The sequence below is a fragment of the Pristiophorus japonicus genome, chromosome 6 (assembly GCF_044704955.1).
Source record: "Pristiophorus japonicus isolate sPriJap1 chromosome 6, sPriJap1.hap1, whole genome shotgun sequence".
In the NCBI taxonomy this organism is placed as follows: Eukaryota; Metazoa; Chordata; class Chondrichthyes; family Pristiophoridae; genus Pristiophorus; species Pristiophorus japonicus.
The window spans coordinates 245,330,999-245,345,976 of NC_091982.1; the positions used below are offsets into that span (position 1 = coordinate 245,330,999).

Sequence of the window (14,978 nt, forward strand, 5' to 3'; positions counted from 1 at the left end):
TGTTTGAGACTATATTTGTAGATGTTTAAATTATTTCAGGTGTGTTTGAACCATTTCGTTTTTCAGAAACAAGTTGGATGCAAGGAATGTAAAGTGAAAGTAACGTGCGACCTTCTGAATTGTCTTTGCAGCTTTGAAATGTGGAGTGAATAGTCACTATGAGCAGTGTGGCACTGCCTGCCCAGCTACTTGTGTCAATCCAAATGCTCCATCCAGCTGCTCCCGACCATGTGTAGAAGGCTGTGTGTGTGACAGCGGTTACGTTCTGTACAACCACAGATGTGTGCCAAGAAATCAGTGTGGCTGCTGGTCTGAAGGAAAGCACTACCCAGTGGGATCTGAATTCTGGACGGATGATACCTGTTCAACTAAATGTAGATGTCCTTCGGCAGGCAGTAAAGTAGTGTGCTGGAGTTCAACGTGTGAGAAAGAATCATACTGCGGAGTTGAAAACGGAGTTCCTGGTTGCTACCCTTATGCACACGGCATCTGCAGAGTCCATAATGACCCACATTACAATACATTTGACAAAGCGACCCATCATTTCATGGGAAGTTGCACCTATACGATCGCCAAGCTGTGCGCAAATTCCTCATCTCTTCCATACTTCAACATTGAAGCAAAAAATAAAAATCGTGGCAACGCTAAAGTATCTTATGTTCAGAGAGTTCAGGTAGCTGTTCACGGACACAATGTTTGGATTGTCAAGAGGGAATCCCACCGTGTGTTGGTAAGCATCTTATTGCTAGATTCAGCTTTCTGAAGTGTTGCATTTTATGCTGATCTTTTATGCTGAATCCTAAATTATGTAGAATTTTTATTTTGTTATGGTACAAGATAAATGACTAAGAATATATTGTGCAGTATAATGATTGGAAATGTGATTAATGTGATATTCTTCATTAGTATACAAAGCTGAGGAGAGTGCTGTGAATTTGCTTAAATGTCCACAGATCTGATGTTAAATATTGTGATACCCCATTACTGCAGTGAGATGGTAGATGGATCGCTGATCAAGTTTGTTGGGCGTATTGAGTAAAGGGCTGCAGTACTTTGTTGGAATGTGTTCTATTCAATATAAATTTCCCTCTTCCGCTCAGGTTGATGAAGTGTGGACGACCTTACCCGTGACCCTAGTTGATGGCGCCGTGAGCGTGAGTAGGAGTGGAAGATACGTGGTCCTGGTGACAGAGTTTGGGCTGCGTGTTTCTTATGACACTGATCATTCGGTGGAGGTGAAAGTGCCGAGCACATATTTTAATAAGACTTGTGGTATGTGCGGTAACTACAATGGAATGAGAAAGGATGATTACATGAAACCCGATGGAGAGCAAGCCAAGGATTCTAATGAACTGGGAAATAGCTGGAAGGTGCCACCCGACGATCCAGGTTGTGACCCAGGCATCCCCGAGGAATGTCAGCCCGCTGACGAGAACCTCTATCAAAGCGATGCTTTCTGTGGTCTGATCACCAGTCAACAAGGTCCATTTGTAAAGTGTCACTCTGTAATCAATCCCATTGGTACCTTCGAAAGCTGTGTTGTTGAACTGTGCCTGTTGGATGGAAACCAAGATGCTCTGTGTAATGCCCTCCAAATCTATGCCGATGCATGCCAAAGCGCAGGAGTGACCATTCCACAATGGAGAAACTCCACTTTCTGCTGTACGTATTTACTGGCTCCTGTTGTAGGTTTAAGCTTTCTTTTAATTCAATTTGCTTGTGTGTTTGTTTTTAGACTTTCCAGGTTAATTCAAAACTTATGTGTGTTTAGAATTTTCTACACAAGACTTGTTTCTCGATTGACATCAATGTAGCCATTTTCTGGATTCAGAAATGTAAAGGATTTTGTTGTACCTTCTTTGCTTTCAGCTATCAGCTGTCCAGCCAATAGCCACTACAATGCATGTGCCAGTGCTTGTCCGGCCACCTGCACAGACCGATTTGCCCAAGGGAACTGCAGCATGCCCTGTGTGGAGGACTGTGCATGTAATGAAGGCTTTGTTCTTAGTGGAAGCTCGTGTGTGCCTGTTGAGAACTGTGGCTGCGTCCACAACAAGAAATACTATGAGGTAAGTTGGAAGAGCAGTAGTAAGTGTTTGTGGTGTCATTTGATTGTTCTTTCCCACATTACAGCAGTGACTACACTCCAAAAGTACTTCAGTGGTTGTAAAGTGCTTTGAGACGTCCCGTGGTCGTGAAAGGCGCTATGTAAATCCAAGTCTTTCTTTCTGCGCGTAACGTTCTGCTTACATTAGGAGCATGTAGCCATTTTGAAACTAATCCATGCTGTTTGTCTGTCAGAAAGGAGCAATGTTCTGGGAAGACGGATGTTTAAACAGGTGCCGATGTACTGGAAATAACCAAGTAGAGTGCAAAGCCGGGTCTTGTGGAGCAGAGGAAATTTGCAAAGTGCAGGACGGAAATTTGGGATGTTACCGAGCAGACACTGCAAACTGCCACATTTACGGTGACCCGCACTATACAACATTTGACGGGAAGCTGTACCACTTCCAGGGCGCCTGCAATTATACGGTGACCGAGACTTGTGGAAATACATCCGTTCATTTTTCTGTGACAAGTAGAAATGAACACAGAGACAGCCCAACATGGTCTGCCATTAATTCGGTTGCTCTGCAGCTTGATGACCTTCATATTGCATTGAGGAAAAATAAGCTAGTTTATGTGAGTAATGTTTCTGCTGTGTACAGTTTTTGGAATTACTGTAATGTTGAAGGGAGATAACTACTGTGTTTGTGACTTTTGTATTGCTAATCTTGGTAATGTTTTGCTTAGGTTGATGGAGTGAGGGTTGAGCTCCCTGCGAGTCCCCGTTCTTCAGTTAGAGTATCAATGGTGGGATCATTCGTTGTGGTGCAGACCGACTTTGGCCTTCAGCTGAAGTTTAATGGAGATCAGCAACTGTTTGTTGTTGTGGATGAGAGATACAAAGGACAGCTGTGTGGCTTGTGCGGTACCTACACTGATGACCAGCTCGATGACTTCTTGAAGCCTGATGGAATTCTTGCCTTGGATTCTAATCAGTTTGGAAACAGCTGGACAGTTACTGATGATGACTGGCTGTGAGTATTTCCTCCAATGTACTGTAAATTACGGGAAAGGCAATGCAGCTGGTGAGACGTTTCCAGAGAATGTGAAGCTATGGCAGTAAGTACAGTAAGTGGTGTGCTTGGTTGGCGTAAAAAGGATTGACATACATTAGGGCAAGGCTGAGTTTTCATGGAAATTTCCAAATCAACTCCAGTGTACAGCTCTGTTAAATCTCAATGGTTTGCAGTGAATATCTGAAATGTTTTTTCCAGTATTAGTATCAGGATTTTTATGAATGAAATATCACAGATGCATAATAGCATATTGTTCATGCTTTTGGATATATTTTAAGGGAACAATTTTCCTAGCACAAAGTATTTTTGGTATTCATTGAAGTTTGAAGAGGATTAAATAGAACAGGAGATATTTTTGATTTAAGAGAAAAATGATGCATTATTTTACTTGCATAGGTGCAATCAAACGGCTCCACTGCCACCAACATGCGATCCATCATCAAACGAGGCGGCCGAGGGATACTGCATAATTATTTTGGCAAACAATGGTCCTTTCAAAGATTGTCACTGGTATATCCCTCCTCAGTTGTACTTTGAGAGCTGCGTCTATGATCATTGTGTCACTGGAGGAGATTCTGTGCTGCTGTGCAATGCTCTGGAGTCTTATGCTTCAGCCTGTGAAGCAGTTGGTGTTGTTCTGGGAGACTGGAGGGAGCAGAGTGGCTGTGTGGAGAACAGTAAGTTTGATATCAAGGATCTTTACTTGTTCTGTTCCTCTGTTTTATTTCTCCATCGTTCCAAACAGGTGTATAGATAAACAAAACACATTCTTCTTTCAAAAACCCAAGCCTGTTATTAATAATCAGGCTGTACTGAAATTGTAAATCCCATGCTGAATTCTGTTGGAGTGAAATTACAGCAGGCAGGACTGTAGTTATCTGGGCTAGTTTATCTCCTTAGTCACATTTCAGAAGCAATGTAGCTCAAACAAGTAGACCTCTATTTGACCACCCCATGGTACTTCCCAATAAGAAGGATGAATATATAGATCACAACCAAATGCTCTTGCCCTACTGCATTTTGTGAATGAATATACATGACTTCCAGATCAGGAATCTCATCACCAAACCTCCACTTTGCATAGCGGCAGCACCCAGCACCCAGTTATAGGGGATGTATGTTGTTCCTCGTTTTCTTGCATGTATTGAATAATGACTTCATCGATTCTCTGTGCTACATTTGGAGCTTTAGTCTTTGCAAGGAGAATTATCGAGCTGATTCCGGTCCAGTTGATTCCTTGCAACGGCTTTATGGGGCAGTTTGGTGTTGAGTAACTGGTTTCATTTCTAGATGATGCTCATTGTATTAAAGATGCAAATGAGTGGTCTTTATTAAATCCACAGGTTGTGCATGGAATTGTAATTTTGACATTGACCTGTGCAATTGGACGCAATCCAAGACAGATTCGCTTGAGTGGAAACGCATCAGTGGATCGACACCATCGGCTCACACAGGGCCATCTTTTGACCACACCACTGCTGGTAGGTGATATGGGGTGCTTATCTTGCCACTGAGGGTTGACAGAGCAGAGGATTTGTTTCTAACGAATGAACATAATTGTGTGTCCAGATGGTTACTACATCTACATTGAAGGCAATGATGGCATCAGTGGAGCCCAGGCTCATTTGGTCAGTGCTCCATGTGCAAAGAGAGGAGCTCAGTGCTTGCGATTCTGGTACCACATGTATGGAGTAGCTCGAACCATGGCTTTGAAAGTTTACCAGGTTGAAGGCGGGACTCCAGTACTCATGTGGTCAGAGACAGGAAATAAGGGAAACAAATGGATCGCAGGAGAAGTAGGCCTGCAGCTCTCTGGAAATTCTCAGGTAAACTGCGTGGATTATATTTCGTGGTTTTATTACTTGTTTATGTTTCAGAAGCACTCTGGCTGCTCGTGGCTTTAATTGCAATGCAATTAGAGATTTTTTTTCTTCAAATATAATCGAACCTGTTGATTATGTAAGAGGAGATGCGAGGAGTTGTCTTTCAATAAATGTGAATTGGTGTGTTTATCTATTTCCCAGTGTTACCTGAAGGAGAGATACTGAAATGAAAGAGAGATACTGAAATTCTTTGTTTGACTTGCCGTTGCTATTTTCAGCCTGCTGATATTGTGATGCTTTCTCTTGCAGATCCTCATAGAAGCAGTCCGGGGCAATGAATATCGCAGTGATGTTGCTGTGGATGACATCTCCTTCCACAGTGGATGCTGTGGAGGTTTGTAAACATGACTAGTTTGCCTGACGTATATTGTGGCTCATTTGTTTGTGTTACTTAAATGTCGCTGAAAATACCACTGTTTTGAGGATTAGCGTTTGCTGTCCCTCTTGTAATAGCATGGTGTTCGTTTTGGTTTTCCACGGGTCGATAGGCTGGAAACTTGACTTGATTTGCCCATTTTGTAACATGTAGATTCCTCTGAGTCTGTACAATTTCTTTCTCTGCAGACACGTGTGGCACAACAGCCACAACGAGCATCCCAACTACAGCACGTACCGTGACTCCTGACATATCAGGTAAACAAGCCGCGTACATGTTATGTGGGTCCGCGATACTGCTGTTCTTTCAGTCTTGTTGACCATGGGTTGCCATTAGATAGTTAGAGACTGCTGCTCCGTTCACTCACTGAATTAACCGAGATTTTCTCATTTCCAACACACATTTGTACACTGCAAAGAAGACAAAAACATTTCTCCCTGCCAATTATGAAGGGTGTACATTTTTTTTCTTTTTCTCATCAAAGAGCAACATTGTTTTTGCTTATTATTTCTGTTACATATGCAGCATTAAGCTATATAAATAAATTCAGATCGTTTGGTCTCATTACCTTCGGTTCTGATGTCTGCGAAGCAGTTTTTGCCCTATCTCGAGTTGAACCTTTTTTTCCGGAACATCAGCAGTCAGCACTGCTACACATCCCGAAATAGGTATCACTTGTTTTTTTGTTACATTTTTCAGGTGAAACCGTTTTAAATTTGTCATTGGACACGAATATTATAGGTGTTATTGGCCTAAATTGTACTCTTTGTTTTCAACCTTCACAAACCAGTTGAGTAAGTAAAGTGTACCACAGGGCAGAGTAAATGGAAGTCATCATCATAGGCATTCCCTCGGAATTGAGGAAGACTCATTTCCATTCCTAAAGTGAGTACTTTGGTGGCTGAACAGTCCAATATTGGAGCCACAGACGCTGTCACAGGTGGGACAGACATTCGTTGGGCAAAGGGGGCGGTGGGACTGATTTGTCGCACATTCCTTCCGCTGCCTGCGCCTGACCTTTTCACGCTCTCAGCGTTGAGATTCGAAGAGCTCCCTGATGCACTTTCTCCACCCAGGGCGGTCTTCGGCCAGGGACTCCCCAGGTGTCAGTGGTGATGTTGCACTTTACCAGGGAGGCTTTGAGGGTGTCCTTGTAACGGAAACGTTACAAGGACACCCTTCACATACCTGTTGAGTAAGTAAAGTGTACCACAGGGCAGAATAAATGGAAGTAATACACTCTTGGAGACACAGGAGAAATAATGAAGAAAAATCTTCTTGTTCAATATAATTTACAGTGTTGCTGGTTTGTTTCAATTTCAGGTTTAAACAATTTAAACTGCTTTGCTTGTGACACAAATAACATTTTTTAATATATTAAATGAAACCTTTGCATCTCAGAAATGCCTTCCATTATTGTGCATCCAGTAGCAAGTGTTGCTCTTTTACTTACATTTTCATTTTTACTTGAGAATAATTTGTTTTAAGTTAATCATGAATATAATATAACTGCAATTGAAATCTGAATAACTTGTAATTATCCTACATTCGCGTCCCCCTGGTACCATTTGGAAAAGCCCAGGTGAACAAGGAGATTTGTGGAAATACTGTCGCTTTAAGATGTCTTTGAATGCTGGAAATGTTCTTGCAATTCTTCTTACTTGTGGCCAAGGCTAATGCTAGTAGTGAGTGAAATTGTATTTTGTATGGTGCCAAATCATGGAATGGTTTGGCAGTCTATCTTATTTTTCATATCACTACAATATTTTCCTTTACTCTTTTGATTTAAAATAGATATGTCACTGCTGTCTTCGCATTTGCATAAACAAGTTAAATTTTTCATCAAATCTGACTTCTTTCTCAGGAATATCCACCACAACAACTTCGTTATCGAGCTCTGTTACACTTCCAGTAGCAGGTATTGTGCTGTTTTATTTGTGTCGTTCTTTTTCAGGTGAAATAAAGCATTTTAATTTGTTATCTGCGCATTACTATAGTGGGTAACATCTGAATGAACTTTAACTCTTCATTCCCAATGCCCACATTCCAGCAGGATAAGCTCATTTTACCAGTGGGGAGAATTATGAAAGTGAGACACCTTTACGATGCAAGTGTCAGGCATGTCTTGACACGGGGGCATCAGTCTCACGGTATTCCCCATTAGTATCCAGGTTTATCCTTGTGGACTGTAAAATGAGCTAAACAAATAGCGAATGTATTTCATCCTGACCAATATTTATCCCTCAATCAATATGACAATAACGTAAATGATCCTATTGAACTATTTAGAAGAAGAGCTGGGAAGTTATCCAGATTATCTGGACATTATCATATTGCTGTTTATGGGAGCATGCCATGTGCAATTAGCTGCCACATTTCCTACATTACAACAATGACTACACTTCAAAAAGTATTTCATTGGCTGAGGTCATGAAAAGCGCTGTATAAATGCAAGTTCTTTCTTTTTCTTTTAAAGTAAATGACGCACTTTGAATTGCTAGCCAATAAAAGTTAGATAATTCATTAATAAATGTAACTTTTGATATTTGAAAATGCATTTTTATGACTTCCTGACTAATAATGAGCCATGACATAAATATATGCCATAACATAAGCTTCCCTCTCTGGCTTAGCTGCTTAAAGTCAGAAAGGCCTCAAGCTTGAATTAGTGATCTCAGCTGACATAGCAGTTGGATGTTAAAATTTGTCTATAAAAATGATGCATCCTAGCCCCAGAAAGACTGATACATCCTGATCTCAAAAAAACTGGAAGGTGAAAACCAGGATTTCCACTCCGGATTATGACTCTTGTTGAAAATTGTGTGTGTTAACACCAGATAAGGGCAGGATCAAGCCCAGCTGAGATGTCACCTTGATTGAATGAATTGCTGAGGCTCACATAGAGGAGGTTTAAAGGGGAATATCAGAATCATCAGCAACAGCTACCATCTGAAAAAATGGGGGCAGAGGTTCTGATCTGAAATTGTTGAACACAATGCTGAGGCTGTGAAGTGCCTCATAGAAAGATGAGGTGCTGTTCCTCGAGCTTATGTTGAGCTTCATTGGAACAGTGCAGGAGGCCGAGGACAGAGAGGTCAGAGTGAGAGTGGTCCGGAGAATTAAAGTGACAGGCGACCGGAAGCTCGGGGTCACGCTTGCGGACTGAACGGAGGTGCTCCACAAAGTGGTCACCCAATCTGCGTTTGGTCTCCCCAGTGTAAAGGAATTGAAAGAAGTACAAGTAAATCGCTGTTTCACTCCTTTCAGGTGTTTGGGGCCCTGGACAGTGGGAAGGAAAGAGGTAAAAGGGCAGGTGTTGCATCTCCTGTGCTTGCACGGGAAGATGCCGTGGGAAGGAGAGGGGGTGCTGGGGATGATGGAGGAGTGGCCCAGGGTGTCGCCGATGGAACGCTCGCTTCAGAATGCTGAGAGGGGAGGGGAGGGGAAGATGTGATTGGTGGTGGCGGAAATGACGGAGAATGATCTGTTGGATGTGCAGGCTGGTGGGGTGAAAGGTGAGGACAAAGAGAACCCTATCATGGTTAGGGGTGAGAGCAGAAGTGTGGGAAATGGAAGGGAAAAGTAAAATATTGCAGCTGACTATAAAGTAGAATGATCGATGACTACACTTAATTGGCTGCTTTTCTGTGCAGGTCACGCTATATGCAGCGCTTCTGGAGATCCTCACTATAATACTTTTGATACACGTGTTCACCACTTCATGGGAACATGCACATATATGCTGTCCAAACCATGCCGTGAATCTTCAGTGCTCCCTTACTTTGATGTATCAACCAATAGTGAGCACAGAGATGCCAACACTAAAGTGTCCTGGGTGAATTCTGTGCATGTGTTTATCTATAACAACACGATTTCAATCATGAAAAATCATAAAGTGCTGGTACGTGAGTTTGTTCTGTATTATTTTTGATTATTCATCGACTGATGCAGGACTTGCCTTTGATCTTTACTTGTTCACTGATGCGTTATAACAATGTACTAATACAAACAACATTTGCATTTATTGTTGCCAAACTGGTGGAAGGGTTGAGAGGCTGGGGAGAAGCAAACTTAAAACATGAACAGCTAGTAGTTGTCTTGGGCTCAATTTTTTCTCGTGATTTGCGCCGTTTTTTTTGGAGCAAGCTGCTCTTTTTGGCCTAAGTTGAAAAAACAGATTTTTCTCAATCAATTTGCAGTAGTGTAACTCAGTTAGTTACGATTTTTTTAGGTCAGTTTTTTTTTCAGCCAAAGGGGGCGTAACCAGCCACCCACGCCAATTCTGGTCATTTATGGAAGTTTGGCCAGCTGAGAGTTACTCCAGTTCTGCTTAGGCCAGTGTATGTGGCCTCTCCAGAAAACTCTTGCGGAGAGTTAAATAAATTGCCGCAAGTAAAGGAATCAGCGCAGCAGGTGCCCGGACACATATTAAAAGAATTGAAAAATACATAGCAGCAACTTACCTCCAACCCCACCTGAAGGCTGTCCGTTCTCATTCTCGGTCCCCATTCTCCCGGTCCGGTCCAATTCTCAGTCCCCATTCTCCCGGTCCGGCCCCATTCTCGGTCCCCGGTTCACAGGAGAGAGAGAGAGAGAGAGAGATGGGAATTGCAGAATGGGACCGAGGACCGAGAATGGGACTGGACCGGTAAGCCCTTCGGGCAGGGTTGGAGGTAAGTTGCTGTTATGTGTTTTTCAATTCTTTTATTGTGTTGGGAGCTGGCTGTATGCTTCACTTTGTAGCCTCAGCTCACATTGTGTCCTGGTTACCATGGCAGCCCGATCTTTTTGGTACAGATCAAGGCTCCACCCCCAAAACCAAAGGACAGGTTAGGCCACGCCAAAATGAAGAAATCCAACCGGGAAACTTAGAACATTTTTTTTTGGTGTACTTGGACCCCAAAAAAGTAACTCTTCAAGTTCGCCAAAAAAAAGCTTTATGGAAAATTGAGCTCCTTGTTTCAGGGCGCTTACCATACTGATCTCGTCTTTTCATAGCTGGTACATAAAACAATGTTTACCCTTGTGTAATGTATTTGCTTTATGGTTTCTTTGCTTAAGAATTTATAGCAACACATTAACAACTATTAATAAAGGTTTAATAATCACACTACACATTACCAGTTCATCCACTAGGCTCTCAACTGCATCATCATCATAGGCAGTCCCTCAAAATCTAGAAAGACTTGCTTCCACTTTAAAAGTGAGTTCTTAGGGGACTGAACAGTCCAATTCGGGAATTACAGTCACTGTCACACGTGGGACAGACAGTCGTTGAAGGAAAGGGTGGGTGGGGAGTCTGGTTTGCCGCACGCTCCTTCCGCTGCCTGCGCTTGCATACCTCATTGTGGATGATCGAGACTCAACTGACTGGAGTTTTATTGAGACTTGTGAACATCACGTGACTGGCTAAGCCACTCACAGTGCAACAGCTCTACAACTATTTTGTTGCAAACAATAATCAAGTTAAAGCGGAGGGCGGGGGGGGCACACTCCAAAACCTTTCAAACAAGTGCCCCCTTGTTTTTTTTGAGGGCACCAAAAACACAAATTATACACGTGCCCTCTGGCTAAAAGGTGGTAGGGGCACTAAAACCGGCAAACATAAACAATTTTTAAACTTTAGACATGTGGTCCAAATTAAAATTCGGTTGCCGGGGGTGATGATGCACTCCAATCCCTCCGGCACCCACCTCTCGCGAGTGTACCGGTGGACACCGCGTGCTCCATCTCCAGGGACACCCTGGCTCGGATGTAACCGCAGAAGAGAGGCAGGCAGTCGGGCTGAACGACCTCCTCGACCGCCTGCTGCCTTTTTTTTAATTTTTTTTGGTTTTTTTGGGTTTTTTTTTGTGTTTTTTTTAATTTTTGGGAGGCATTAAAATTATATATTTTACAAGTGCCCCCTATAAAAGGGGAGGGGCCAACAGCTCTACAACTCTTTTAGAGTAAACAAATAAACATTAGGTCAAGTGCCCCCCGATCTGGGGCACACTCCAAATATTTCGCAAGGCCCTTTTTTTAAAGTTTTTTTTTGTGTTTTTTTTGTATTTTTGTAGTTTTTTTTTTGTGTTTTTTTTGGGCTCTAAAACCATAATTTACAAGTGCCCCCTATAAAAGGGGAGGAGGGACACTAAAACCGGAATTTTAAACAAATTAGACTTTAAAACATAAAATCAAATTAAAATTTGGTTGCCGGGGGTGATGATGCACTCCAGTCCCTCCGGCGCCCACCTCTCGCGGAAGGCCGCGATCGTACCGGTGGACACCGCGTGCTCCATCTCTAAGGACACGCTGGCCCGAATGTAGGCACGGAAGAGAGGCAGGCAGTCAGGCTGAATGACTCCTCGACCGCCCGCTGCCTGGACCGGCTGATGGCACCCTTGGCCGTGTCCAGGAGCAGTCCTACAAGGAGGCCCTCGGACCTACCCGCTCCCCTCCGCACAGGGTGCCCAAAGATCAGGAGTGTGGGACTGAAGTGCAACCAGAATTTGAGGAGCAGCCCCTTCAAATAATGGAATAGGGGCTGCAACCTCGCACACTCCATAAAAACATGGAACACGGAATCTTCCAGACCACAGAAATTGCAGGCGGCCTGGGAGCCCGTGAACCGGCTTAAAAGCTTATTGCACGGGACTGCTCCGTGCACCACCCTCCAGGCCAAGTCCCCGATAAACAGTGGGAGGACTCCCGCGTAGTGTGCACTCCATCGGGGACCCCCGCCTCCTCCGGACGGCAAGATGGTGCGTCATGGCGTGTCCGGACGGCAGACGAGGATGGCAAAGTTGAGAGTGTGCAGGAGCAGCCCGTACAGGAAACCCCTCCGCGCAGAACTGAAAGGCACGAAGGGGATTTCCCGGAGGAGGCTCAAGTTGTGAGGCATGCAACAGCTCTACAACTCTTTTGATAGGACAAAATTAAACATTTAAGTCAAGTGCCCCATGATCTGGGGGACACTCCAAACACTTTTCACATGCCCTTTGTTTTTTGGGGGGGGTTTTTTTGGTGATTTTTGTGGGGTTTTTTTGGATTTTTTTGGGCCGTAAAACCAGAGATATATATACAGTGTCCCCTATAAAAGGGGAGGGGGGCACTAAAAACCCCGGCAATTAAAACAAATTAACCTTTAAAACATAAAATCAAATTAAAATTTGGTTGCCGGGGGTGATGATGCACTCCAGTCCCCCCAGCGCCCACCTCACGCGGAAGGCCGCGAGCGTACCGGTGGACACCGCATGCTCCATCTCTAAGGACACCCTGGCCCGGATGGTGGCACGGAAGAGAGGCAGACAGTCAGGCTGAACGACCCCCTCGACCGCCCGCTGCCTGGACCGGCTGATGGCACCCTTGGCCGTGCCCAGGAGCAGTCCTACGAGGAGGCCCTCGGACCTACCCGCTCCCCTCCGCACAGGGTGCCCAAAGATCAGGAGTGTGGAACTGAAGTGCAACCAGAATTGCAGGAGCAGCCCCTTTAAATATTGGAACCTCGCACATTCAGTGAAAACATGGAACACGGACTCCTCCAGACCGCAGAAATTGCAGGCGGCCTGGGAGCCCGTGAACCGGCTTAAAAATTTATTGCACGGGACTGCTCCGTGCACCACCCTCCAGGCCAAGTCCCCGATAAATAATGGGAGGACTCCCGCGTAGAGTGCACTCCAGCGGGGACCCCCGCCTCCTCCGGATGGCAAGATGGTACGCTATGGCGTGTCCGGACGGCAGACCGAGGATGGCAAAGTTGAGCGTGTGCAGGAGCAGCCCGTACAGGAAACCCCTCCGCGCAGAACTGAAAGGCACGAAGGGGATTTCCCGGAGGAGGCTCAATTTGTGAGGCATGCAACAGCTCTACAAACCTGTGAGCAGCGTCACAGGTGCATGCATTACACCTTGTAAGTAGTAAGTAATGATGCTTTTGTTTTGGGGGCAACCTTCATTGATTTACAGTAAGATGCTGTTCACACAAACCATTTGGGAAACACCACGCTCTGATGAATGATTCATTTGTACAATTTATTGCATATTAATTCTAATCTTGCAGTCTATTAAATGGCAATAGTTCAGCACCAGATCTGATAAAGAGCGTGACAGAATAATGACACAGGAATGACTGGAAGTCCAACAGGTTTGGTTCAAATACCTGCGCAGTCAGATTGGATGCCACTGCCAGGCAGGCCTGATATTTTTTTACGTGAAGTAATGCATTTTACTAAATAAAACATGTTCGTGGTTTGTGGAGTCTATGCCGTGCACTCGAAGTATCAAAAAGATAAATGCATTGTATCATAAATATTTAACAAAACCTTAGAAATTATCATCTGCGCTCATCTGAGTTTTGAATTATATAGGTTTTTTGACAATTGTTGACTCATAGGTTTCATTGTATGGATGATGGTACTGTTTGTAATTTATGTAAACAGCAAGCATATTTCTCTTTCCATAGCTGAATGGAAAAAGAGCAAACCTGCCTGTGACAGTCGAGGGCCTCCTGGTCGTACGGATGAGTGGTGTTTATGTTTTACTGGAGACGAACTTTGGCTTGTTGGTGAGATTTGATGGCATCCATCATGTTGATGTGTCCGTGCCATCTACGTATGCTGGACTGCTCTGCGGCATGTGTGGTACGTCCTATAGATTTACTGAGCAAATCTTCATCACATTGTAGGTGTGCCTTCATATCTGTTTTTAAATGTATTAGTAGTCGTGGTTTTTAATTAGGATGGAGAACGAAACAGTTAATTCAGAGACCATGGTCCAGAACTTAAAGAAGGGTGACTTTAAAGGTATGAGGCGTGAATTGGCTAGGATAGATTGGCAAATGATACATAAGGGGTTGACTGTGGATGGGCAATGGCAGACATTTAGAGACCGCATGGATGAACTATAACAATTGTACATCCCTGTCTGGCGTAAAAATAAAAAAGGGAATGTGGCTCAACCGTGGCTATCAAGGGAAATCAGGGATAATATTAAAGCCAAGGAAGTGGCATACAAATTGGCCAGAAATAGCAGTGAACCTGGGGACTGGGAGAAATTTAGAACTCAGCAGAGGAGGACAAAGGGTTTGATTAGGGCAGGGAAAATAGAGTACGAGAGGAAGCTTGCAGGGAACATTAAGACGGACTGCAAAAGTTTCTATAGATATGTAAAGAGAAAAAGGTTAGTAAAGACAAACGTAGGTCCCCTGCACTCAGAATCAGGGGAAGTCATAACGGGGAACAAAGAAATGGCAGACCAATTGAACAAGTACTTTGGTTCGGTATTCACTAAGGAGGACTCAAACAACCTTCCGGATATAAAAGGGGTCAGAGGGTCTAGTAAGGAGGAGGAACTGAGGGAAATCCTTATTAGTTGAGAAATTGTGTTGGGGAAATTGATGGGATTGAAGGCCGATAAATCCCCAGGGCCTGATGGACTGCATCCCAGAGTACTTAAGGAGGTGGCCTTGGAAATGGCGGATGCATTAACAGTCATTTTCCATTGACTCTGGATCAGTTCCTATCGAGTGGAGGGTAGCCAATGTAACCCCACTTTTTAAAAAAGGAGGGAGAGAGAAAATAGGGAATTATAGACCGGTCAGCCTAACATCAGTAGTGGGTA

The 14,978-nt window shown here is 43.9% G+C and overlaps 1 protein-coding gene across 5 annotated transcripts in view; it reads left to right on the forward strand.

The window, feature by feature from the left end:
- LOC139266019 (IgGFc-binding protein-like) overlaps positions 1–14,978 on the forward strand; it is a 131,197-nt gene that overhangs the window by 20,230 nt on the left and 95,989 nt on the right. For all 5 annotated transcript variants that reach the window (XM_070883782.1, XM_070883780.1, XM_070883783.1 and 2 more), the window contains 13 exons: positions 132–730; positions 1,101–1,662; positions 1,870–2,069; positions 2,302–2,682; positions 2,794–3,080; positions 3,519–3,799; positions 4,466–4,603; positions 4,692–4,948; positions 5,255–5,339; positions 5,570–5,638; positions 7,246–7,299; positions 9,035–9,282; positions 13,822–13,999. In XM_070883782.1, the coding sequence (XP_070739883.1) occupies positions 132–730; positions 1,101–1,662; positions 1,870–2,069; positions 2,302–2,682; positions 2,794–3,080; positions 3,519–3,799; positions 4,466–4,603; positions 4,692–4,948; positions 5,255–5,339; positions 5,570–5,638; positions 7,246–7,299; positions 9,035–9,282; positions 13,822–13,999 (3,339 nt within the window). The remainder of the gene's footprint in view (positions 1–131; positions 731–1,100; positions 1,663–1,869; positions 2,070–2,301; positions 2,683–2,793; positions 3,081–3,518; positions 3,800–4,465; positions 4,604–4,691; positions 4,949–5,254; positions 5,340–5,569; positions 5,639–7,245; positions 7,300–9,034; positions 9,283–13,821; positions 14,000–14,978) is intronic.